Below are 26,695 nucleotides of genomic sequence, written 5' to 3' on the forward strand. Positions count from 1 at the left end.
GCCTCCCAAAGTGCTGGGATTACAGGCGTGAGCCACTGCGCCCGGCCAATAATTTGTTTTTTAAAAAAGATGTGATGTGTGGCAGGCTTCTTCATTTTTTTTTAATTTAATTTTTTGTAATTTTTAAAAAATTTCATGGAGTATAATTGAGTAAAGAACAATTCATGCATCAGGTAGATGCTAGAGCAAGTCCGTTTTGAATAGGGGATGGGTAAGATAATGCTGAGACCTGCTGGGCTGCATTCCCAGGAGGTTAAGGCATTCTTAGTCACAGGATGAGATGCTGATAAAACAGGTTGCAGTAAAGAAGCCTACTAAAACCCACCAAAACCAAGATGGCGATGAGAGTGACCTCTGGTCATCCTTACTGCTACACTCCCAGCAGCGCCATGACAGTTTACAAAGGCCATCACAACGTAAGGAAGTTACCCTCCTTGGTCTAAAAAGGGGAGGCATGAATAATGCCCCTCTTGTTTAGCGTATCAAGAAATAACCTTAAAAATGGACAACCTGGCCGGACACACTGAGTCACGCCTGTATTCCCAGCACTTGGGGGGACCAAGGCGGGCAGATCACTTGAGGTCGGTAGTTCGAGACCAGCCTGACCAACAATGGAGAAACCCCATCTCTACTAAAAATACAAAATTAGCTGGGCGTGGTGGCGCATGCCTGTAATTCCAGCTACTCCGGAGGCTGAGGCAGGAGTCTCTTGAACCCAGGAGACGGAGGTCATGGTGAGCAGAGGTCATTGTACCCCATCCAGCCTGGGCAACAAAAGCAAAATTCCTTTTCAGAAAAAGAAAGGGGGGAGCAACCAGCAGCCCTCAGGGCTGCTCTGTCTATGGAGTAACCATTCCTTTATTCCTTTTCTTTCCTAATAAAGTTGCTTATGCCTGTAATCCCAGCTATTCAGGAGGCTGAGGCAGGAGAATCGCTTGAACCCGGGAGGTGAAGCTTGTGGTGAGCTGAGATTGTGCCATTGCACTCCAGCCTGGGCAACAAGAGCAAACTCTATCTCAAAAAAAGAGTAGAGTTTATTTCAGCACAAAGTTTGAAGATGGCCACAGATTCCAAAGAATGGAAATCAGTGCTCTGAAATGAGAAAGTTTGGGGGTCGTTTATATAGTTAAGGTTTGGGAAGCTTAATAGTGTTTCAACATATTTCATACAAGGCAAGTACATACTTAACGGTAATATGATTAGTCAAGACAGTGGTCTTTTTGGGAATGGTATATATGTATATATATATATATATTTACATATATATATACTTTTTTTTTTTTTTTTTTTTTTTTTTAGACAGAGTCTCGATATGTTGCTAGGTTGGAGTGCAGTGGCATGATCTCAGCTCACTGCAACCTCCGCCTCCCAGGTTCAAACAATTCTCTTGCCTCAGCCTCCCCAGTAGCTGGGATTGCAGGCATGTACCACCACACCCAGCTTTTTTACTTTTAGTAGAGATGGAGTTTCACCATGTGGGCTAGGATGGTCTTGATCTCTTAACCTTGTGATCCGCCTGCCTCAGCCTCCCAAAGTGCTGGGATTACAGGCGTAAGCCACTGTGCTTGGCAGGGAAGGGTATATTTAACATTCACAGAGAGGCTATGTCAATCATAGGGTCTTTTGCACTATCTGGTCTGATTTAGGTGCAAGATAATAGAGGAAAGTTCAGCAGTCAAGAAGGGAGGTTTTTTTTTTTTTTTTGAGAAGGAGTTTCGCTTTTGTTACCCAGGTTGGAGTGCAATGGCGCGATCTCAGCTCACCGCAACCTCCGCCTCCTGGGTTCGGACAATTCTCCTGCCTCAGCCTCCTGAGTAGCTGGGATTACAGGCACGCGCCACCAGGCCCAGCTAATGTTTTTTGTATTTTTAGTAGAGACGGGGTTTCACCATGTTGACCAGGATGGTCTCGATCTCTTGACCTTATGATCCACCCGCCTCGGCCTCCCAAAGTGCTGGGATTACAGGCTTGAGCCACCGTGCCCGGCCGAAGGGAGGTCTTAACACTGGTGCCATTTAGTCCTTTTAAATCAATTTACAGAGCAAGAACGGGAAAGTTTATTTTTATTTATTTTTTATTTTATTTTATTTTTTTTATAAAGACAGGGTTTCACCATGTTGGTCAGGCTGGTCTTGAACTCCTGACCTCAGGTGATCTCCTGATCGACCTGCCTTGGCCTCCCAAAGTGCTGGGATTACAGGCATGAGCCACTGCGCCCGGCCGAGTTTATTTTTATTAACAGGAGAGTTAATCTAGAATCTGAGAAGCTGAAGTTGCAGTTACATGCCGCATGGCTCAGATCACACAGTCCCATTTCCTTCAAGGCTCAACATAATTCTTAGAGTTCAAAATTTTATGATTGGCTGGGGGCGGTGGCTCACGCCTGTAATCCCAGCACTTTGGGAGGCCAAGGCAGGTCGATCAGGAGGTCAGGAGTTCAAGACCAGCCTGACTAACATGGTGAAACCCCGTCTGTACTAAAAATACAAAAATTAGCCAGGCGTGGTGGTGTGTGCCTATAGTCCCAGCTCCTCGGGAGGCTGAGGCAAGAGAATCACTTGAACCTGGGAAGTGGAGGTTGCAGTGAGCTGAGATCATGCCACTGCACTCCAGCCCAGGTAACAAGAGCAAAAACTCTGTCTCAAAAAAAAAAAAAAATTATGATTAAGGTTGGATTATTTTTACAGGATGATGCTGGAGAGTTTCTATGGCTACCACCCTTCTAGACTCCGTGCTACTGGAGCTTAAAGCCTGCAGGCTACATTTCCTGGATGCTGTTGCCAATTGGTAATGATCCTGTCATGCTTTATCAGAACAAAGTTGGAAGGCAGAAAGAGGGGAGAAGCCATTTTTTTCAGGCTCCTGCCAGTGGCTTAGGTGTTGGTGATAATAACCGTGACTTTAGCAGTAATGGTGGAAGCAGCCAGGGCGAGCAAGGGTAGACACATCTGGGTTCCTGCTGGAGGCACAGTGATTGTGGGTTATGGGTCCTTCCCTACTTTATTTATTTTTAATTTTTTTTGAGATGAGTTTTGTTCTTGTCATCGAGGCTGGAGTGTAGTGGCATGATCTTGGTTCACTGCAACCTCCGCCTCCTGGGTTAAGCAATTCTCCTGCCTCAGCCTCCCGAGTAGTGGAGACTACAGGTTCCCGCCACCATGCCCGGCCAACTTTTGGATATTTAGTAGAGATGGGTTTTCACCATGTTGGCCAGGCTAGTCTTGAACTTCTGACCTCAGGTGATCCACTCACCTCGTCCTCCCAAAGTGCTGGGATTACAGGTGTGAGTGAGGCCTATTTGTTATCATTATTATTTTGAGACAGAGTTTCACTCTTGTTGCCCAGGCTAGAGTGCAATGGCACAATCTCGGCTCACCGTAACCTCCACCTCCCAGGTTCAAGTGATTCTCCTGCTTCAGCCTCCCAAGTAGCTGTGATTACAGGCATGGATCACCACGCCCAGCTATTATATATATATATATATATATATATATATATATATATATATTTTAGATGGAGTCTCACTCTGTTGCCCAGGCTGGAGTGCAGTGGCATGATCTCAGCTCACTGCAACCTCTGCCTTGTGGGTTCAAGCAATTCTCCTGCCTCAGCCTCCTGAGTAGCTGGGATTACAGGCACATGCCACCATGCCTGGCTAATTTTTGTGTTTTTAGTAGAGATGGGGTTTCACCACATTGGTCAGGCTGGTCTCGATCTCCTGACCTCATGATCTACCCGCCTTGGCCTCCCAAAGTGCTGGGATTACAGGTGTGAGTCACCGCACCCGGCAATTTTTTTTTAGTAGAGACAGGGTTTCTCCATGTTGATCAGACTGGTCTCGAACTCCTGACCTCAGTTGATCCACCCGCCTCAGCCTCCCAAAGTGCTAGGATCACAGGCGTGAGCCACCGCGCCCGGCCTATTATTATGTTTTTGAGATGGAGCCTCCCTCTGTTGCACAGGCGACAGTGCAGTGGCAGATCTCAGCTCACTGCAAACTCCACCTCCAGGGTTCAAGCGATTCTTCTGCCTCAGCCTCCCAAGTAGCTGGGACCACAGGCGTGCACCACCATGACCAGTTAATTTTTGTATTTTTAGTAGAGACAGGGTTTCACCATGTTGACCAGGATGGTCTTGATCTCTTGACTTTGTGATCTGTCCCCCTCAGCCTCCCAAAATGCTGGGATTACAGGCATGAGCCACAACACCTGGCCATTTAAAATTATTTAATTTTCATTTTTATTATTTTTTTGAGATGAAGTCTCGTTCTGTTGCCCAGGCTGGAGTGCAGTGGTGCAATCTCAGCTCACTGCAACCTTCGCATCCTGGGTTCAAGCGATCCTCCTGCCTCATCCTCTCGAGTAGCTGGGATTACAGGCACCACCAGGCCTGACTAACTTTTTTGTATTTTGTATTTTTTTTTTTTTTTAAGTACATACTGGGTTTCACCGTGTTAGCCAGGATGATCTCAATCTCCTGACCTCGTGATCCAGCCACCTTGTTTTTTAACAAGCCGTTGGGTGGTTCCAACACAGTTTCAGGATGAGACTGCTCCCTGCTGTAGACTGTCAGCTGGGGGTACAGAGTGTGTTGACCTGATCCACAATTAGTTCACCTGCGTGTAGGCTACGGTTTGGCCAGGGTAGAGTGCTAAACATGTGTTTGGCAGGTGAATGGTTGCTGATTGACTCCTAAAGAGTGCAGCGCTCATCTGAGCGGCAGGAGGAACGCTGAGTCACTGAAGATGCTGGAGTAGCTTCTTGTGAAACACCAGGCAGGAGGAGATGAACAGGGGGCTCTGTCCCTAACCTTGAGATTGCCAGCCTTCTGACTTGCTTGCTGGGAACTGGTGCCAGGCCAGACTCACTGCCCCACCATCATGGGATACCTAGTAAGGGGAGGCCAACCTTCCTAGAAGAAACCTTGTGCTTCTGTGGTCGAGTTGCCTGATCGGACTTCCTTCTTCAATCTGTGGAAATAGACCCTGGAGGTGTGTGTGCTGGGTCCCCATAGCCAATGGAAGGCAATGCATATTAATTTTAATTTTAATTAATTAATTAATTTTTAATTTTGTTGAGACAGAGTTTCGCTCCTGTCACCCAGGCTAGAGTACAATGGTGTGATCTCGGGTTACTGCAACCTCTGCTTCCAGTTTCAAGCAGTTCTCCTGCCACAGCCTCCCGAGTAGCTTGAATTACAGGGGCCTGCCACCATGCCGGGCTAATTTTTGTGTTTTTAGTAGAAGCAGGAGACCTCCTAATCTCGTGATCCATCTGCCTCTGACTCCCAAAGTGCTGGGATTACAGGCGTGAGCCACCATGCCCGGCCCTATTTATTTTATTTTTGAGACAGGGTCTTGCTCTGTTGCCTAGGCTGGAGCATTTGAAATGCCCTGTAATCCCAGCACTTCGGGGGGGCTGAGGCAGGTGGATTGCTTGAGGTCAGGCGTTCGAGACCAGCCTGGCCAACATGGTAAAATCTCCTCTCTATTAAAAATACAAAAATTTTGCCAGGTGCGGTGGCTGATACCTGTAATCCCAGCACTTTGGGAGGCTGAGTTGGGTGGATTACCTGAGGTCAGGAGTTTGAGACCAGCCTGGCCAACATGGTGAAACCTTGTCTGTACTAAAAATACAAAAATTAGCCAGGCATGTGGGCGGGTGCCTGTAATCCCAGCTACTAGGTAGGCTGAGAGAGGAGAATTGCTTGAACCTGGGAGGCAGAGATTGCAATGTGCAGAGGTCACACCACTGCACTCCAGCCTGGGTGACAGAGCAAGAGTCCACCTCAAAAATAAAATACAAGTACAAAAATTAGTCAGGCATGGTGGCGCATGCCTGTAATACCAGTTACTCAGGAGGCTGAGGTATGAGAATCGCTTGAATCTGGGAGTTGGAGGTTGAAGTGAGCCGAGATCACGCCACTGCACTCCAGCCTGAGCAACAGAGTGAGACAAAATAAATAAAAATAAAACAAAAAATAAAAAAGGTCCTCTAAAGTAGGGTTTTTCCTCTAATAACCACACTCCAGCAAGCATCGGGTGCCTGCTGCTCCGTGTCAGGCAGTGAGAGGCATAGAGGTAAACAACAGAAATCACGTATTACCATTCTTTCTTTTCAGAAGAGAAGTCTAGGGGCCCAGAGAGGAGAATCCAACTACTTGCCAGGATAGACAGAGCAGCTGAAGAACGATGCCAGGCACTGCAGGTGCTGCAACGGCTCAGAGAGGTAAAGCCCTGCGCCTGAGCTTAGCCGAAACTCTAAGGAGCAGACCCAGATTACAAAACTCTCTCTAAAACTCTCTCTCTCTCCGATCCTAGGAACAGGGCAAAGTGAGGGTCCCGAGACACACACACACACACACACACACACACACACACACACACACACACGGCAAAGTGAGGGTCCCGAGACACACACACACACACACACACACACACACACACACACACACACACACGGTAAGGGTTCCCACAGGGCAAGGTGAGGGTCCCGACACACACACACACACACACACACACGCAAGGTGAGGGTCCCAACACACACACACACACACACACACACACACACGGTAAGGGTTCTCCCCCACCCCACACACATACTCTCTGCGATCCTAGAGACAGGGCGCCTTGCGCGGCAGGGTGAGGGTCCCTATCCTCGGCGGGGTGGGCGACCGCCTCCCCAGGCGCACTGGCAGGGGGATGGCATCCCTAAAGGAGAACCAGGCCTCGCCTCGGCATGGCCTGGAAGGATGACAGCATGGCAGACTCGGCCAGCGGCCAGCGGTCCGAGAGCCCGAGCAACGTTGGAAGCAGGGACAGGTGAAGGGGACAAGAAAGCAAGGCAGACGCCCCAGATCCTGCCGCTCCCCGGCCCCGCCCCTCCCGGCTGCGTGCGCGCAGCCCCGCCCCTGCCCCGCCCCTGTCCCAACCTCAGCCCCACCAGGCCCGACTGCGCGTGTGTGGCCCTGCCTACGGCCCCGCCCTCTCTCGGGACGGGCTGCGTGCGCACTGCCCCTCTGTCTTGCCAGTGCGCACGCGTGGCCCCGGCCCCGCCCCCGTTCCCCCGGCGCTCGGAGCCCGAGTCCGCGGGAAGATGGCGGCTCCGCTTATCCCCCTCTCCCAGCAGGTACGGGCCGGGCGGGCCTGGGGGCGGCGCTGGGGTGCGGGGCGCGAGGCGGGCGCCGCGGCGAGGCTGAGGCGCGAGGAGACTCAGCCGGGCGGCGGCGGGGCGGCTCGTGCTGAAGGGCTCGAACGGGCTGGCGGGCAGGCGGCCCTGAAGGTGACAGGCCGGGGCCCGGGGCCTCCAGTGCCCAAGCGACTCTCCCGGGCAGCGGCGACGCGAGGAGGGGCGCGGCGCGTGTCGTCTCCGCCCAGGGCTTGGACCCTGCGGCTGCCGAAGCTCCCAGGCCGGGGACCCGCGGGGTCGCTGGGCAGCATCCCAGAGAGGTGGGCGAGGGGAGCGAGCGTTTCTGTACGCACGGCGGCCAGGCGACTCTTTGTCTCCCACCTGTCCCGGCGCCTGGGCGCGCAGGGTCCCTGCGGGGTGCAGGTAGAGCCTCGCCGGAGCCCGGACCCGTCAGCAGCAGCGCGATCCCAGACTCATCCCTGCCTCCCTGGGGAGCTGCTTCCGCCACCCCTGCACCGGGCGCAGATCGCACGTCTCCGGGCGCCTTTCTGTGTCCTCAAATTCGCCTGATGGGCTTACGAAGGGACAGTATCGGTAGCGCGACACGGACGTGCAAAAAACAGCCATGCGCAGGCAGCTCTGCTATTTGGGAGGGACTTTCATTCATTCATTTTCTATCCATCCCTCAAACGTGCGTTGGGTCAGGTGCTGGAAGTGCTGCATTCATCCAGACAGACAAGGTCGCTGCTCTCCTGGAGGTGACACTCGTGAGAACTAGAAACTACCTGTGTCCTGCTAATCACAGCTGCCTTTATTTGCTGAACACCTGTGTTGTGCAAAGCACCATGTAAGCACTTCGCTAGAATGATCTAGCACAGCATAGTGATTAATAGTGAGGACACAGGGTCAGGTCATGTGTTCACGTTTTGGCTCCAGCCCCTATTTCTCTGTGTCTTTGGTAGTACCTCTTAGCCCTTCTCCATCGGTTGCTTCCTTCGGAAAATGGAGATAGAAAAATGTGTTGGGATTATGTGAAAATTAAACATGTGAAACAGCGCTTAGAACAGTGCCTAGCATAGGAGAGGCCCTCAGCGATCCTCTAATTACTGTCATTTAATCTCTGCCAGATTTGGACATTTGGGAGTGGAGACCACAGCAAGTAAGAATTCCAAACCCAGGCCGGGCGCGGTGGCTAAGCCTGTAATCCCAGCACTGTGGGAGGCCGAGGCGGGTGGATCACGAGGTCAAGAGATCGAGACCATCCTGGTCAACACGGTGAAACCCCGTCTCTACTAAAAATACAAAAAAAATTAGTTGGGCATGGTGGCGCGTGCCTGTAATCCCAGCGACTCAGGAAGCTGAGGCAGGAGAATTGCCTGAACCCAGGAGGCGGAGGTTGCGGTGAGCCGAGATCGCGCCATTGCACTCCAGCCTGGGTAACAAGAGCGAAACTCCGTCTCAAAAAAGGAAAAAAAAAAAAAAAAAAAAGAATTCCAAACCCAAAGAGCGCTGATAGGCCGGTTGCATGGTTGCATGAGACTGGTTAGCTGGTCCAAGGAGAGAGAAGTGCACAGCTAGCCTATTTGCAACACTGTCACTAAATTAACAGTGCCAAAACCCAGTGGTTATTCATTAGCAAGTTCTTGTTACAGACATGAAAGTGCTCTGTAAACTGTTAATTGTCCTACAGATAGTAGTATTATTAATAGCTAACTGCTACAGTTTAGAGTATATGGGGAGGGGGGAAATTTACCTAAGATCATTTGATGTGAAAGCACTAAGCACTCCGCAGTTTGGGAGGCGTGGATCTTTCTAAAATTTCCTAATTTTTTTTTTTCTTTTTTGAAAAGGATTCTTGCTCTGCTACCCAGGGTGGAGTACAGTGGTGTGATTTTAGCTCATTGCAACCTCTGTCTCCCAAGTTCAAGTGATTCTCCTGCCTCGTCCTCCTAATTAGCTGGGATTACAGGAACCTGCCACCAGCTAATTTTTGTAGTATAATCGGGGTTTCACCATGTTGACCAGGGTGGTCTTGAACTCCTGACCTCAAGTGATCCACCCACTTTGGCCTCCCAAAGTGTTGGGGTTACAGCTGTGAGCCACTGCGCCTGACCAGGTCACTGACTTCTAAACCTCTTCCTGTTACTTTCCCTGTACATTTATTGAATGAAGGCTTGGCCTGTTTTTTTTTTTTTTTTTTTTTTTGAGATGGAGTTTCGCTCTTGTTGCCCAGGCTGGAGGGATTACAGGCATGTGCCATCATGCCCAGCTAATTTTGTATTTTTAGTAGAGATGGGGTTTCTCCATGTTGGTCAGGCTGGTCTCAAACTCCCAGCCTCGGGTGATCCACTTGCCTCAGCCTCCCAAAGTCCTGGGATTGTAGGCGTGAGCCGCCATGTCTGGCTAGCCTGGTTTTCCTCGTTTGGAAATGTCAGCACTTCTCTACACTTGCTCTTCAGTGAGGAACTGCACCATGGGTTACTGTTGGCCCAGATATGAGGCGTGGCCCTCCCAGGCCCTTACTGTCTAGCTCAGGAGATCACTTGGGTTCACAGATAATTCTGGGGGAAGCAAGGATATGAGTCCAGAATTCCTGGTTGTGGGTAGCAGGGAAGCAGGAGCCTCCTGTAGCAGGAGGCTGTGATCTGGCTGGATTTAGGTGGCTGAGCACACTTGGCAAGCAGACAGCCAGGTGAAGGCGAGCCAAGTGGATAACCAGTGGGCTAGCCTTGGGGAGGAGGGGTGTGTCTTTTCTACCCCCACTCCCGTCTGCGCTTTTCCCATCAGCATCCTTTTCAGTCTGCCCTGTACTTGTGTCATCATCTCAGAATCTCCTTCCTTATATACTCTTTCTGACCCTGAATATCAATGTCAATTTGAAAGATTTGAAAGATCTGCACTCCTGCCTCTTTTTTTTTTTTTTTTTTTTTTTTTTTTGAGACGGAGTCTCTGTCACCCAGGCTGGAGTGCAGTGCTGTGGTCTCGGCTCACTGCAAGCCCTGCCTCCCGGGTTCAGGTGATTCTCCTGCCTCAGCCTCCAGAGTGGCTGGGACTACAGGTGCATGCCACCACACCCGGATAATTTTTGTATTTTTAGTATTTCACCATATTGGCCAGGCTGGTCTTGAACTCCTGACCTCGTGATCCGCCCACCTCGGCCTCCCAAAGTGCTGAGATTATAGTCGTGAGCCACCCTGCCTGGCCTGCACTCCTGCCTCTTTAGGAGTGACTTTTTTCCCTGTTAGCATCTCAGTGATTTATGTTTCTTTCTGTCTCCCTGCTCAGCTCTCTTCTGCTTTCCAAAAAGCCTTCTGTGGAAGTGCCTCCAGATCTCCTCCTTCCTTGTACTCCCCAAGGTTACCCGTGGCCCCTCCGTCTTTAACCCCGGTGCCCTGTGGCTGCAGCCAATCCTCCTCGAACCCTGCAACACGAGCCCACCCACCTTCACTCTTCACCCTCCCTCTTTTCAGTCTCTCCCTCTTGCCCCCTAATTGCAGCCTCCCCACTTGCATCTTCTCTCTCTGTGTGCTCCCTCCTCTGGAGCTTCTGGGCGGAGGACTCAAAACCTGCCTTGTAGAGTTCAGAAAGTGTGTCTCTCCTGCACCCCTGCCAGCCTGCTGGACTCTGGACTAGGCCACTTCCTTACCATGCCCCAAGGTGGGCTGGAGCCACCCCACTTCCTGCTTGTGCACTCCTTCCTGCTTCATCCCACGCCACTGTGGGAGTCGTCTTCTTTTTGTCTTTTGAGACAGGATCTCGCTCTGCCCCCCAGGCTGGAGTGCAGTGGTAGGATCATAGCTCGCTGCAACCTCGAACTCCTGGGCTCAAGCAGTCCTCCCACTTTGGCCTCCCGAGTAGCTGGGACTACAGGAGCACAGCAACCATACCCAGCTAATTAAAAATTTTTTTTTTGTAGAGATGAAGTCTTGCTATGTTGCCTAGGCAGGTCTTTTTATTTGTTTGTTTGTTTGTTTGTTTTTCTGAGACCGAGTCTTGCCCTGTCTCCCAGGCTGGAGTGCAGTGGCGTGATTTCAGCTCGCTGGAACCTCCACCTCCCGGGTTCAAGCGATTCTCCTGCCTCAGCCTCTCAAGTAGCTGATATTATAGGCACGTGCCACCACGCCCAGCTAATTTTTGCATTTTTTTTTTTTTTTTTTTTTTTTGAGAAGGAGTTTCACTTTTGTTACCCAGGCTGGAGTGCAATAGCGCGATCTCGGCTCACCGCAACCTCTGCCTCTTGGGTTCAGGCAATTCTGCCTCAACCTCCTGAGTAGCTGGGATTACAGGCACGCGCCACCATGCCCAGCTAATGTTTTGTGTTTTTAGTAGAGACGGGGTTTCACCATGTTGACCAGGATGGTCTCAATCTCTTGACCTCGTGATCTACCCGCCTTGGCCTCCCAAAGTGCTGGGATTACAGGCTTGAGCCACCGCGCCCAGCCAATTTTTGTATTTTTAATAGAGACAGGGTTTCACCATGTTGGCTAGGCTGGTATCAAACTCCTGACCTCAGATCATTCACCTGCCTTGGCCTCCCAAAATGCTGGGATTACAGGCATGAGCCACCGTGCCCAGCTAGGCAGGTCTTAAAACCCTACCCTCAAGCAATCCTATCTCGGCCTCCCAAAGTATTGGAATTACAGGCATGAGCCATTGCATCTGGCTGAGATTCATCCGCTAAAACATACTCCCTTGTTTCAAAAAATTTTCATAGCTTCCGTTTCCCTCCCTTCAAAAGAAGTCAGTTTATGGCTGGGCACTGTGGCTCACTCCTATAATCCCAGCACTTAGGGAGGCCGAGGTGAACAGATTGCTTGAGGCCAGGAGTTCGAGATCAGCCTGGCCGACATAGCGTTTGTATTTTTAGCACCCTGTCTATACTAAAAATACAAAAATTAGCCAGGCATAGTGGCATACACCTATAGTCCCAGCTACACAGGAGGCTGAGTCATTAGAATCGCTTGAAACCAGGAGGCAGAGGTTGCAGTGAGTAGAGATTGTGCCACTGCATCCCAGCCAGGGCAATAGAGCGAGACTGTCAAAAAAAAAAAAAAAAAAAAAAAAGGCCAGCCACAGTGGCTCACGCCTATAATCCCAGCACTTTGGGAGGCCAAGGTAGGCAGATCACCTGAGGTCAGGAGTTCCAGACCAGCCTGGCCAACACGGCGAAACCGCATCTCTACTAAAAGTATAAAAATTAGCCAGGTGTGGTGGTGGGTGCCTGTAATCCCAGCTACTTGGGAGGCTGAGGCAGGAAAATTGCTTGAACTTGGGAGGCGGAGGTTGCGGTGAGCCGAGATCGCACCACTGCACTCCAGCCTGGGCAACAAGGGTGAGACTCCATCTCAATTATTTAAAAAAAAAAAAAAAAAAAAAAGTGAGTTTTGATAAGCCTAGTAAGCCCTGAACCCATGCCCCCTAACCTTGTTAGGTCCCTCTCCTGCACTCCTGGCTCGCAGCGGCGCTCTCTAGCCTCAGCAGGCTTAGCCCTGTTGCTCTTGTTGCTAGAACAGCAACGTGACTTCCTGCGGCATGCTGCCTGCCCCAAAGGACGCTCTCTGGGGCCTCCCCCGTGTTGTCCTCCCTTAGCCCTACTTGAATGAGAATTTTCTCGCTTGTACCTTCTGTGGGTTCTTTTTGTGGCCCCTGTACCTAGGAAGTGACGGTAACTGTGCTCAGTGATGAGAGTGCAGCGCTCAGTGATGAGGAGACACTGTCCTGGGCGCAGTTACGTCTTCCTCCCTTCCCCCTCATCACGCGTTCTTCAGTTCTTCATCCAGCGGCTGTTGCTGTATTTTGGTAGGTGCCACCATTCTAGGAGGTTTTTTTTTTTTTTTTTTTGAAAATCCATCATTTTATTTGATTTCACACCCCTCTACAACAAGAAGAAAAAAAGGAAGCCTATGAATTGGGCAGGAATTCCTATCCTCTTTCTCAGGAACAGATCCTGGGGCTCAGTGATTTGTAGAAGCTCTTACATACAGCAGCTCACAGGGTCGGCTGGACTGAGGCTCCAGTCTCCAGTCTCCATGACAGGTGCTCCTCTCTCTCTCTTTTTTTTAATTGTACATTAAGTTCTAGGGTACGTGTGCAGATCTTGCAGGATCGTTGCATAGGTACACACATGCCATGGTGGTTTGCCGTCTCCATCCCCTCGTCACCTACATCAGCCATTTCTCTCAGTGTTATCCCTCCCCACTCCCCACTGTCCGCATTCTAGGAGGTTTTTATCCCCCTTTTACAAGTGACGAAACCAAGACCCCAGAGATAAAGTAACTTGCTGAAGTAGTGGGCACGGAGCTGAGGTTGCACCCATGTCCTCCTGCTGCAGAGCCCTGCTGTCCCAGACAGCCTGCTGGGCACCCCTCCCAGAGCAGCACCCGGCCAGTATGTCTGGAGTGAATGCTGAGCGGCTCAGGACACTTACTTGTCCTCTTGTCCCCTGTTTTTTCCTTCCTCTGAAATAATTGCTAGTCTCTCTGTCTTACTAGAATGCTAATGGCGATGCAGTCTAAATTGATGAGTAGAGAGTGAAGTTTTAGAGTAAAATCCACTCCTGAAAGATGCACAATTCCATGACTGTCTCTTATTGACTTGCACTGGACTGGTTTTTCTTTTGTTGTTGAATTTTTTTTTTTTTTTGGACTAAATAGCTTCTCACTGGGCAAGACCCCTCCACCTCAATTCTGAACTTTAAAACAACTTTCCCAAGCAGACGCAGTGGATCACACCTGTAATCCCAGCCTTAGGAGGCTGAGGTGGCTAGCTCACTTAACCCGGAATTAGAGACCAGCTGGACAACATGGTGAAACCCCATCTCCACTAAAAATACAAAAATTAGCTGGATGTGGTGGCTCATGCCTGTAATCCAGCATTTGAAGGCCAGGGCAGTTGGATCATGAGGTCAAGAGCTTGAGACCAGCCTGACCAACATGGTGAAACCCTGTCTCTACTAAAAATAAAAAAATTAGCTGGATAAGGCAGCACGCGCCTGTAATCCCAGCTACATGGGAGGCTGAGACAGGAGACTCACCTGAACCTAGGAGGCGGAGGTTGCAGTGAGCTGAGATCGTGCTGCTGCACTCCAGCCTGGGCAACAGAGTGAGACTCTGTCTCAAAAAAAATATTTACAAAAATTAGCTGGGTATGGTGGTACATACCTGTAGTCCCTGCTAATTGGGAGGCTGAGGTGGGAGGACCCCTTGAACCCAGGAGGTCGAGGCTGCAGTGAGCCAAGATTGCATCACTGCACTCTAGCCTGGACAACACAGTGAGACTCTGTCTCAAAAATAAATAAATAAATAAACGAAACTTTCTCATGCCTGGAGCTTAACCCTAGTGGGCTGATCCAAGAAGCAGAGTGACTGTCCTAGGGCCAGGTGGTACTGGAGAGCTGAGAGTCCCCTTTCCAATTCTGATACCTCAGGCTGTGCCACATTACTGTGATGGACAGACGGGCGTGATCACCCCCCAGTGCATCCATGTGGAAAGCTACTCAGTGCTGTTTCTCAACGGCAACTCTCTGATCTTGGTATCATTTGAGGCTCCTTCAGGTTACCTGCTTTTTTGTTGTTGTTGAGACAGGGTCTTACCCCGTCGCCAGGCTGAAGTACAGTGGTGCAATCTAAGCTCACTGAAACCTCCGCCTCCTGGGTTCAAGCAATTCTCCTGCCTCAGCCTCCTGAGCAGCTGGGATTACAGGCGCCCGCCACCATGCTAATTTTTTGTATCGTTAGTAGAGATGGGGTTTTACCATGTTGACCAGGGTGGTCTCGAACTCCTGACCTCGTGATCCACCTGCCTCAGCCTCCCAAAATGCTGGGATTACAGGCTCCCGCCACCATGCTGGGCTAAAATTGTATTTCTTTTTTTTTTTTTTTTTTTTTTTGAGATGGAGTTTTGCTCTTGTTGCCCAGGCGGGAGTGCAGTGGCATGATCTTATCTCACCACAACCTCCACCTCCCGTGTTCAAGCAATTCTCCTGCCATAGCCTCCCGAGTAGCTGGGACTACAGGTGCTCACCATCACGCCTGGCTAAGTTTTTGCATTTTTAGTAGAGATGGGGTTTCACCGTGTTAGCCAGGATGGTCTCAATCTCCTGACCTCATGATCTGCCTGCCTCAGCCTCTCAAAGTGCTGGGATTACAGGCGTGAGCCACCATGCCTGGCCCTAAATTTGTATTTTTAGTAGAGACAGGGTTTCGCCATGTTGGCCAGGCTGGTCTCAAACCCCTGACCTCAAGTGATCTGCCCACCTCAGCCTCCCAAAATGCCGAGCTTACAGGCGTTTGCCACCACGCCTGGCCCTTGTGCCTTCTTTTTGTAGATCACGCCATTCATTCAGTGAGTATTTATTCGGCATCTTCTCTTTGCCGGACACTTTCTGGGCACTGGATGGAACAGTGAATCTGAAGACAGCACCGCCTTACAGGGCTGACATCCTGGGGAGAAGGCACGGATGTAAAGAAATGAACCACTACAAATGCAAGAAAAACATGTCCTTGCGCTTTCCGTCTGTCTAATTGTGGCAGCTGAGATTGAGTAGAGGAATACAGGATAAAAAAAACAAAAATGAGTAGTGCATCTGGAGGGGGACCGATGCTGTGAGAAGCGTAGAGCAGGGTAGGTTCTGATCTGTTGTGGAGGTCAGGAAGGGGCTCACCACCAGGCTGGAAGGACTGAGTAAAGAAGACATCTTAAATTGCCTAGTTCATCCTCCTGGTCATTCTGGCCAGTATTATCTTCAGTGTATAAAGTGGTAAAGTGGGCTGGACACTGTGGCTCATGCCTTGAATCCCAGCACTTTGAGAGGCCAAGGCAGGTGGATCACAAGGTCAGGAGTTCCAGCCTGGCCAACATGGTGAAACCCCTTCTCTACTAAAATACAAAAATTAGCCAGATGTGGTGGCACATGTCTGTAATCCCAGCTACTTGGGAGGCTCAGGCAGGAGAATTGCTTGAACCTGGGAGGCAGAGGTTGCAGTGGGCCAAGATCACGCCGTTGTACTCCAGCCTGGGTGACAGAGTAAGACCGTCTCAAAAAAAAAAAAAAAAAAAATAGATAAAGCGAGGCCAGAGATTGTCGTGTCCCTTGCCCAAGTTTGTACCTGCCGAGCTCAGGCTGACATGACCTTTCTGATACAGGTCCAGGCCTCTTCATTGCACCATAGTTTCTTGTCTTGGAAAGTTTTTTGTTTTGTTTTGTGTGTGTGTGTGTGTGTGTGTGTGTATTTTTTTGAGACGGAGTCTCGCTCTGTCACCAGGCTGGAGTGTAGTGGTGCGATCTCGTCTCACTGCAACTTCCACCTACTGGGTTCAAGCGATTCTCCTGCCTCAGCCTCCCGAGTAGCTGGAACTATAGGTGTGCGCCACCACGCCCAGCTAATTTTTGTATTTTTAGTAGAGACAGGGTTTCACCATATTGGCCAGGGTGGTCTTGATCTCTTGACCTCATGATCCGCCTGCCTCAGCCTCCCAAAGTGCTGGGATTACAGGCGTGAGCCACTGCGCTCAACCTCTGTGTGTGTGTGTGTGTGTGTGTGTGTGTGTGTGTGTGTGTAACTCCCAAGCATTACCGTAGCATGACATCTCCTCATTTGTTTTTATACATTCAACATTGATTATGCTACCTGGTTATTGGATATCATGTAGTCTGAATGGAGAGAATATCACTTACGCAAGTTTTTATTGCATTAATCTCATTTCATTGAAAGGTAGAGAGGGACATGGAAAGGCCTGCTTATTGTCTTTCTTTTTCCTTTAGAGACAGGATCTTGCTCTGTTGCCTGTGCTGGAGTGCGGTGGCGGAATGATAGCTCATTGCAGCTTTGACCCTTGGCCTCAAGTGATCCTCCTACCTCAGCCTCCGATTATAGGCATGCAACACCAGGCCTCGCTAATTTTTAATTGTTTTGTAGAGATAGGGTCTTGCTATGTTGTCCAGGCTGGTCTTGAACTCCTGACCTCAAGTGATCCTTCTGCCTTGGTCTCCAAAGTGCAGCCATTACAAGTGTGAGTCACCACTCCCAGCCGATGGTCTTTACAGGAGGATCCAGAGGTGGTTAGAGTGATCCAGAGTGGTGATCAGTGCCCCTGGGCCCATCCAGAATAGAGTGTTTAGGCCTGGCCCACAGCAGAGGCTCAGGTCATGGGTGGTCCAAGCTATAGGAGGGGCTGGTGACTCGCTTCCATTTGGGTGTTGGACACAATTATATGAAGGAGAGGGCGTGTTTGGTGCTGGCCAGGCTTGTCCAATCCTTGCCTGCCTGTGGCCCAGGATGGCTTTGAATGCAGTCCAACACAAATTCATAAACTTTCTTAAGACATCATGAGGTTATTTTGTGAAAAAGTTTTTTTTTTTTTTTTTTTTTTTTTGAGACGGAGTGTCACTCTGTCGCCCAGGCTGGAGTGCAATGGCATGATCTCAGCTCGATGCAACCTCAACCTCCCTGGTTCAAGCAATTCGCCTGCCTCAGCCTCCCGAGTAGCTGAGATTACAGGCATGCACCGCCTAATTTTTTTTTTTTTTTGTATTTTTAGTAGAGATGGGGTTTCACCGTGTTGGCCAGGCTTGTCTCGAACTCCTGACCTCAGGCAATCTGCCTGCCTCGGCCTCCCAAAGTGCTGGGATTCCAGGCATGAGCCACTGTGCCAAGCCTGGTAATTTTGTTTTTTTTTTTTTTTTGAGACAGAGTTTCACTCATGTTACCCAGGCTGGAGTGCAATGGCACGATCTCGGCTCACTGCAACCTCTGCCTCCTGGGTTCAGGCAATTTTCCTGCTTCAACCTCCTGAGTAGCTGGGATTACAGGCATGCACCACCATGCCCAGCTAATTTTTTGTATTTTTAGTAGAGACGGGGTTTCACCATGTTGACCAGGATGGTCTCGATCTCTCGACCTCGTGATCCACCCGCCTTGGCCTCCCAAAGTGCTGGGATTACAGGCTTGAGCCACCGCACCCGGCCTGGTAATTTTGTTTTTTAAGCTTGACAGCTATTGTTAGTGTTAGTGTTAGTGTTAGTGTATTTTATGTGTGGCCCAAGACAATTCTTCTAGTATCACCGAGGGAAGCCAAAAGATTGGACACCCCTAGTCTAGGCCATGGGACCATGGGGAATGGAGGGAGGACTGGCCTTTGCTTGTTCAGAGAGTGGCCAGTGGCTGATGAGCCAGGGAGGTAAGACCTGCCCACTGTCGTCTGCCCTGGACTGGGCATGACTGCTGCTCAGAGTGGTGGCCCTGAAGTGTGCTCCTGCACGGAGTGCAGACCATTAGCTCTGTTTTTCTTTTTCTGAGACGGGGTCACACTCTGTTGCCCAGGCTGGAGTGCAGTGGTGTGATCTCAGCTCACCACAACCTCCTCCTCCCGGGTTCAAGTGATTCTTCTGCCTCAGTCTTCTGAGCAGCTGGGACTACAGGCACCAGCCACCATGCCTGGCTAATTTTTATGTAGATATTTTTGAGACAGTCTTGCTCTTTCGCCAGGCGCCAGGCTGCAGTGCAGTGGCGCAATCATGGCTCACTGCAACCTCTGCCTCTTGGCTTCAAGCAGTTCTCCTGCCTCAGCCTCCAGAGTAGCTGAGACTATAGGTACGTGCCACCACTCCCAGCTAATTTTTGTATTTTAGTAGAGATGGGGTTTCATTATATTGGTCAGGCTGGTCTTGAACTCCTGACCCTGTGATTCACCTGCCTTGGCCTCCCGAAGTGCTGGGATTACAGGCGTGAGCCACCACACCTGGCCTAGCTCTTAAAACTTCTTGGGGCTTTTCCCCTTAGAGGAGTCCTAGCTCTTGATAGTACAAGCTGTCAGGTGGAAGTAGAAGTTACAGATGATCAGACGTTTGTCTCGGATTTCCATCTGCACTGCCTGCAGTGTGGAATGTAGACCTGTTAGCAGAATCTGTTCACTGACTGCTGTAGGTCAGGCTAACATAAAGTCACTTCTCTTGTGCACACCAGTAGAAGCCGGGCTGGATCAGGCGCTGCTCCTGGCAGCTGACAGCACACTGCCCCTGAGTCTCCCAGGCCTATGCTTCCCATTCCCTCTGCCCTGTGGCCCCTTGGCCCCTCTTTCTGTCATCTGCACAGGCGATCCTTCATCTTGCCTCGGGGCCTTTGCATCTGCTGTTCCCTCTCTATAGAATGCCCTTTCCAAACCCCTCATCCTCTGGTGAATCCCTGCACCTCTTCATATCTTCGCGGGGGCATCACTTCCTCAAGGGAAGCCTTTCCTGACAAACTGGCCCAGCTTCTCTGTTACCACTGGCAGAGATGGACATCTTTTCCATTTAGCCATTTGTAATTTTCTGTTTGTGGGGTTATTTGATGGATCGTCTGTCCAGCCACCTAGACGAGCTCCACTGTGCCTGTTTTATTCATCCTTGTTCCCTAGGCTACAGCTGGCACTCAGGTGCACAGTAACTACTGTTGAAGAAAGAGTAGGCTGGGTCTACGTTATGAGAGGCGGTAGGGAGCTATGGCAGGTTCTTGAGGAGTGACACCTTTGGATGGTCTGGCTGCTTGCACCGGGAGTGCTTGGAGCTGGGTTCTAGCTCAGAGGTGGTCTCTGTGATATGGGGATGAAGTGATCAAGAGGAACCTGGCCTGAGGTGGTTTCAAGAAGAGTAGAAAGGGCTGGCCGTGGAAGGAGTATGTTGGGTAGCTCTTTGGACAGGTGAGGGTCTAGGTAGGGAGAGGAAGCAGGGGAAGAAGCAGGCATAGTGTCTGCAGCCAGCAGGATGAGGCCATCTTCAGGGAGCCAGGACAGCAGAGGCGGGAGTGCCCAGTGGGCAGAGCCTGGTGGGCTGTGGCTGTGTCAGCTGAGTCAAAACCCATCACTGGGCTGGGTGCGGGGGCTCATGTCTGTAATCCCAGCACTTTGGGAGGTTGAGGTGGGTGGGTCACCTGAGGGTTGGGAGTTCAAGACCAGCCTGACTGATATGGAGAAACCCCATGTCTACTAAAAATACAAAAAATTTGCCAGGTGGGGTGGCACATGCCTGTAGTCCCAGCTACTCGGGAGGCTGAGGCAGGAGAATCGCTTGAATCTGGCAGGTGGAGGTTGCGGTGAGCTGAGATTGTGCCATTGTACTCCAGCCTGGGCAACAAGAGCGAAACTCCATCTCAAAGAAAAAAAAAAAAAAACCCATCACTTTGCAGTAAACCCTCCAAGCCGTGTGAGGCCCCACATTTAAGTACAGTTGAAAAGACCAGCTCTGGGGCTGGGGCACCATTAGACTCTGCTGAGCTACTGTGTGCTGTCTTGGGACTGAGATAAATAAAACTGAGCCCCACCCTCCAGGTCAGCTCAACTGCAGCTGGGCACACAGGCACACAGAAAATTAGGACACAGTGTGACACACTCGTGGAAGTCAGGTGGCACCCACAGCAGTGGGACGAATCGCCTCCGCTGGGCTGGGAATAAAGGACAGAAGGAAGAGGGTGCCTGCACCTCCTTTTGTCTTTTCCCTCCTCTGTTCCAGCAGGACTGGAGGAAGCAGCTGGGTGCAGCCTCTTAGACTGGCCACACACTGCTTGGACCAGCATCCTGCCCTCACCCTCTGCACAGGCCCACTTTCCCAGCACCATCTTCACAGCTTCCTGGCCCCCTCTCCGCTCACTCAGAGCCCCACTTCCCTGATTCTTTATTTTATTTGAGTCAGAGCCTCATTCTGTCACCCAGGCTGGAGTGCAGTGGTACACTTGGCTCACTGCAACCTCCGCCTCCTGGGCTCAAGTGATTTTGCTGCCTCAGCCTCCCAAGTAGCTGGGATTACAGGTGCGCACCACCACGCCTGGCTAAGTTTTTGTATTTTTAGTAGAGACAGCGTTTCACCATGTTGGCCAGGCTGATTTTAAACTCCTGGCCTTGAGTGATCTGCCCGCCTTGGCATCCCAAAGTGCTGGGATTACAGGCGTGAGCCACTGCACCCTGACCCCCACTTCCCTGATTCTGGTAACCTAGTCTCCCAGAACAGGTGGCAACAGGACCCCAGCCCTGGAGGTACCCTGACTGCTGTTACCAGTGAGTGGGCCCAGGCAGGTGGCTCGGGGCCCTGGGGAAAGATTTGGGGCACAGGTGTGATGCAGGAGTAAGGGAGTGTTGTCCGACCACCGATGGTGTCATTGTCGCTGTGCTTGTTTCTAGACAAGGGAACTGAGAAGCAGAGAGGTAAAACAACTGGTGAGGCCACCATGGAGAACAGGCATCTGGGTCAGACCACAGGCTCCAAAGCCACAGTTTTGTCTTATGGATGCCACAGCGTGGGCTATGGGAGGGTTGAGGAGCTCTGTCTGTCCTGCTTCCTGCTGGGTCCCCAGCCCCTGAAATCCAGGCTCCTGTCACATAGTAGGCCGGTGATAACTGTCTGTCGATTGGAGGCTGGGCACTTGGAACAGCAGCCAGGAGCGCAGTCTGTCTCTCCAGCTGCCTTTGAGGGTGGTCGACAGACGGGAACGTTTTGTCTCTCGGGTGAAGAAACAGGCACAGGGCCCAGAGCTGCCTGCTCAGGCCCCACTGGCCGGTGACAGCAGTCAGGACCCCACCAGGGCTGGGCCCCCACTAACTCCTCACCTCCGCTCATCAGAGGGCGAGGAAAAGGCCTCCCTCCAGTGCGAGTGACATTAACAAGTGTGTCTCTGTCATTATGCCGATCCGTAGCAAACTGGGTTTCCTTTCTTTCCTCTTTCCTTTCTTTCCTCTTCTCTTCTCTTCTCTTTTTTTTTTGACAAGGTCTCACTCTGTGATCTAGGCTGCAGTGCAGTGGCCTGATCTTGGCTCACTATAACCTCTGCCTCTTGGGTTCAGGTGATTTTCTAGCCTAAGTCTTCTGAGTAGTTGGGATCACAGATGTGTGCCACCACTCCCTGCTAATTTTTCTATTTTTTTGTAGAGATAGGGTTTCTTCATGTTGCCCAGGCCAGTTTCAAACTCCTGAGCTCAAAGTTTGAAACTGGCCTGGGCAACATGGAGGAACCCTATCTGCCTGCTCGGCCTCCCAAAGTGCTGGGATGGGCCAAACAGCTGCTCGGCCTCCCAGAGTGCTGGGATTGCAGATGTCAGCCACCATGCCCAGCTGGCTTTTCTTAATCTGACGTGGATATGCTTTTCAATTTTATATTTGCCAGTGGAAGAGAAAACTTTCTCATTTCAGACTCTTCAAAGGGAAAAGATGAAACAGGAAAAAACTTGATGAAGCCCTCACCCCGAGAGTGTTTAACCAGGACTGTGTAGTTATGGGAATGGACTGGCCCCTTCAGCTCCCCCACAGCCTACAAATGGCACTGTTTGTGGTTGAGGGGGTTCCCAGACACGACTGACCCAGGAGCATGTTCTTGCAAACGTTCTTCCCTTTGAGTCTTTTCTTTGCTAAGAACTAGAACGCTCTGTGCCCACAGCACGCCCCTGTGCTGGCTTTGGAGACTTTCTCCGTGGAGCCAAGGGTTCTGGAGTGGAGGAGCAAGCTCCACAATTGCCAATGGCTGGGCGAGGTTGTCGATCACCAGGGGGCAGATTGTTGCTGTTACTTTGCTCGCTTACACCAGGCCATGGAGTTGGCATTCGCTTTTCTTTTTCTTTTCTTTTCTTTTTTTTTTTTTTTTTTGAGACAGTCTTGCTCTGTCACCCAGGCTGGAATGCAGTGGCGTGATCTCTGCTCACAGCAACCTCCGCCTCCCGGGTTCAAGCAATTCTCCTGTCTCAGCCTCCTGAGTAGCTGGGACTACAGTCACCCGCCACCATGCCTGGCTAATTTTTTTGTATTTTTAGTAGAGACGGGGTTTCACTGTGTTAGCCATCATGGTCTTGATCTCCTTACCTCATGATCCACCCACCTCGGCTTCCCAAAGTGCTGGGACTACAGGCGTGAGCCACTGCGCCTGGCGGAGTTGGCATTTTCTTTTAGGCCAGCCTCTGAGTTGGCATTCACAGTCAGTTGACCTTATTGATTTAATTTGTTGTTGTTGACTGTTAGCCACTAGGAAATGTCCTTTAATTCATAACCACCTAAGTGGGTTTTTACAGGTGTGTACTTACCTGCTGTGTGTAAAATTGTATGTTTTGTTTTTTCTTTTGAGACGGAGTTTTGCTCTTGTTGCTCAGGCTGGAGTGCAATGGTGCGATCTCGGCTTATTGCAACCTCTGCCTGCCAGGTTCAAGTGATTCTCCTGTCTCAGCCTCCCAGTGAGCTGGGATTATAGGCATGCGCCACCACACCTGGCTAATTTTGTATTTTTACTATTGATGGGGTTTCTCCGTGTAGGTCAGGCTGGTCTTGAACTCCTGACCTCAGGTGATCTACCTGTCTTGGCCTTCTAAAGTGCTGGGATTACACATGTGAGCCACCACATCTGGCAAAATTGTATGTTGTTTAATAAAATGGCAACTGAGACTAAAATAATTGGTGAAATGCTGTTTTTTTTTTTTTTTTTTTTTTTTTTTGAGACGGAGTTTCACTCATGTTACCCAGGCTGGAGTGCAATGGCACGATCTCGGCTCACCGCAACCTCCGCCTCCTGGGTTCAGGCAATTCTCCTGCCTCAGCCTACTGAGTAGCTGGGATTACAGGCACGCGCCACCATGCCCAGCTAATTTTTTGTATTTTTAGTAGAGACGGGGTTTCACCATGTTGACCAGGATGGTCTCGATCTCTTGACCTCGTGATCCACCCGCCTCGGCCTCCCAAAGTGCTGGGATTACAGGCTTGAGCCACCGCGCCCGGCTTTTTTTTTTTTTTTTAAGTTTTTAGAGACAGGGTCTTGCTCTGTCAGCCAGGCTGGAGTGCAGTGGTGCCACCATGGCTCACTGCAGCCTCAAACTCCTGGGTTCAAGCCATCTTCCTGCCTCAGCCTCCTTAGTAGCTGGGACTACAGGTGCTGCTCAGCACATCACCACGCCCAGCTCATTTTCTAATTTTTAATCTTTGTAGAGATAGGGTCTCACAGTGTTGCCCAGGCTGCTCTTAAATTCCTGACCTTAAGGGATCCTCCTGCCTTAATCTCCAGAGTGTTTGGATTACAGGCATGAACCACAGTTCCTGAACTGAAATAATGTTCTATCTTAGATGTTGGGAGCTGCTTGGCTGATGAGTTGAGAGAGAAAATGGCTACCATATGTACCATAGTGTAGCCGACATTTGTTGAAATACTTTATTGCTTGGCAAAGATCAGTTGGCAGGGCAGACTCTAAGGACTGTGATTTTACACCTGCAACTCACATACTGATTCACAGCCTTGCCTGACTTCCCTCCCCACCCACCGCCATTCTTTGTAAATACAGCCTGCTCCCCTGTCTCAGGAATAATGCAATAGTAACCATGATAAGGGATGTAATAGTGGCTTCCCAGTAGGCTCTTGCCTGTAATCCCAGCACTTTGGGAGGCCAAGGCGGGTGGATCACCTGAGGGCAGGAGTTCAAGACCAGCCTGACCAACATGGAGAAACCCCGTCTCTATTAAAATACAAAATTAGCCAGACGTGGTGGCACATACCTGTAATCCCAGCTACTTGAAGGCCGAGGTGGGAGAATGACTTGAACCCAGTGGGCGGAGGTTGCGGTAAGCATAGATCACGCCACTGCACCCCAGCCTGGGCAAAAGAGCGAAACTCCGTCTCAAAAAAAAAAAAAGGCTTCCCGTTGCAGAGCGTATTTCATCTGCATATTCTCATTTAGGACTTGCCAGCATCCTTAGGCCAGGTGGTGTTTTATTCCCACTTTGCAGATGGGGACACTGAGGCCCAGGGAGGCTTGGTGGCTTGTTCTTACCGCTGCTGAGCTGCGGAGCTGTGTCTGCCTGCTCCCCGCTGCCGACTGCACCTCCCTGCACTCAGCCCACCACCTGCTTCCCTTAATACTTGAATCTCACCCACGCCCTTATTTACCGAAGGCCTGCTTCCAGGAGGGCACAGCGTGACCCCTCCACCCTCCAGGCATTAAGAATGTAGTGACACAGGCCAGTCATGACAGCAGCTTTTCCATCAAATCGACTTCAGGAAGTGTCCCTTGTCGAAGCTCTGGGAGCATGGAGGCAGGAGAGACTTGTTTTAATTGGGGGAACCTAGGAGCGTCTTAGAGCAGGTGGTTGGCCTGCAGTAGGCAGAGGTCCTAGGCGTGGGGAATGCAGTCATCTACCGTGTGACTACCATGGACTGCATATATGACAGCAGTCCTGTCAGAGTCTACTGCTATATTTTTCCTCTGCCTTTTCTGTGTTTAGGTATGTTTAGATACACAGCCACTTAGCGTTGTGGTACAGTTGCCTGCAGTTTTCAGTACCACGCCATGCTGTCCAGGTTTGTAGCCTGGGAGTAACAGGCTAGACCACATAGCCCAGGTGTGGAGTGGGTGCTGCCATCCAGGTTTGTGTAAGTTCACTCCAGGATGCCCTCGCGTTGATGACATCGTCTGACGATGCAACTCTCAGAACACATCCCGGTGGTTAAACGATGCATGACTGCGTCTTGTGCCAGGACAAGGAGTGAAAGGTGCCCGGATGTTCAGTAGAACTCTGCCAGCCGGGGGAAGGAGGCGAGGCTTGAGTGCGGTATGTGTGAGAGCGAGCGTATGCGGGTGAGCCTGAGTGAACATGTGTGATTGTAAGTGTGTATGTGTCTGCACTGAGTGTGTGTGTGTGTGTGTGTGTGTAGTGAAATCAGCCTGGCCAGGTAGGAGATGGCCAGGGAGCACTTTAAGGTCTGGGCTGAGGGCTTGGACCTTGGCCTCCATTGCATACCCCAAAGAGCCTTTTCTGAGCAGAGGAGTGGCTGTGTGCATGGTGCCGTGGGGAAGCGGGTGAAGGCAGGGTCATCGGCGCGGAGGCTGGGCTAGGCTCTGCAGAGGCATGTGCAGCGCAGGCAGGGTGGGGGTGGGGGGTTCCAGGAGCCTTGAGCAGAAGCCGGCCCTCCCATCAGGACAGAGATCCAGTCCTTGTCCTTGTCACCCCTGCCGTGCATTTGTTCTTCTGTGTTGACACCTGTGCCAGCTGACCGGCTTTGATGCCCGACCAGACTGTGATGCTCCATGGTGGTAGTGGCCATCTTTCTGCCACTGTGGGGTCCAGGAGCCTCGAGGGGTGCCTGGATGCCTGATGTTTAGAGGGGCCAGAAAAAGAACAGTGCACTGGGAGGCTGACGCTGCCATGTACAGCGATGAGGAGGAAGGTGGCGTGGCGCTGACTTGGACTGTGCAGGGGATCTCGGTGTCCTCGGCAGGGAGCCACCCCACACCATCAGGAACACCCTGGCAGGAGGCCAGACCCATCCTGACTGAGTCTCGGGCAGTGTGCTTGCCTAGGGGATGGAAGGTCAGGCCACAGAAGATGGCAGGGACATTGGAGCCCAGGAGTGGCTGATGGAGGAAAGGAATGTTGGGAAGGCCCCGAGTAGGCTTTGGAAAGTTGGGAGACTCTGGGAAGTGGGGGCATCTCAGGAGGCAGTGGGTGCTCCCACACTGCTGAGTCATTGATCTCCCCTTGGTGCCCCCTCCCACCAGTCTCAAGTGACTGCTCTTCCCTGTCTCTCCAGGGAGATCGCTCATGGGTCAGAGGAAGGAAACAGATGGAACAGAAT

General features: G+C 50.9%; 1 protein-coding gene across 10 annotated transcripts in view; it reads left to right on the plus strand.

Annotated features, from left to right (window-relative positions):
• The first annotated feature begins 6,962 nt into the window (after positions 1-6,962).
• EPS15L1 (epidermal growth factor receptor pathway substrate 15 like 1) overlaps positions 6,963-26,695 on the plus strand; it is a 119,356-nt gene continuing 99,623 nt past the window's right edge. For 7 of the 10 annotated variants that reach the window (XM_032268684.1, XM_032268682.1, XM_032268683.1 and 4 more), the window contains exon 1: positions 6,963-7,127. In XM_032268684.1, coding sequence (XP_032124575.1) covers positions 7,095-7,127 — 33 coding nt within the window. In that variant the 5' untranslated portion in view covers positions 6,963-7,094. The remainder of the gene's footprint in view (positions 7,128-26,695) is intronic. The other 3 variants (XM_032268690.1, XM_032268687.1, XM_032268686.1) reach the window with 3 other exon arrangements.

Source organism: Sapajus apella, unplaced genomic scaffold (assembly GCF_009761245.1).
Source record: "Sapajus apella isolate SASKATOON/1434 unplaced genomic scaffold, GSC_monkey_1.0 scaffold185, whole genome shotgun sequence".
Taxonomy (NCBI): domain Eukaryota; kingdom Metazoa; phylum Chordata; class Mammalia; order Primates; family Cebidae; genus Sapajus; species Sapajus apella.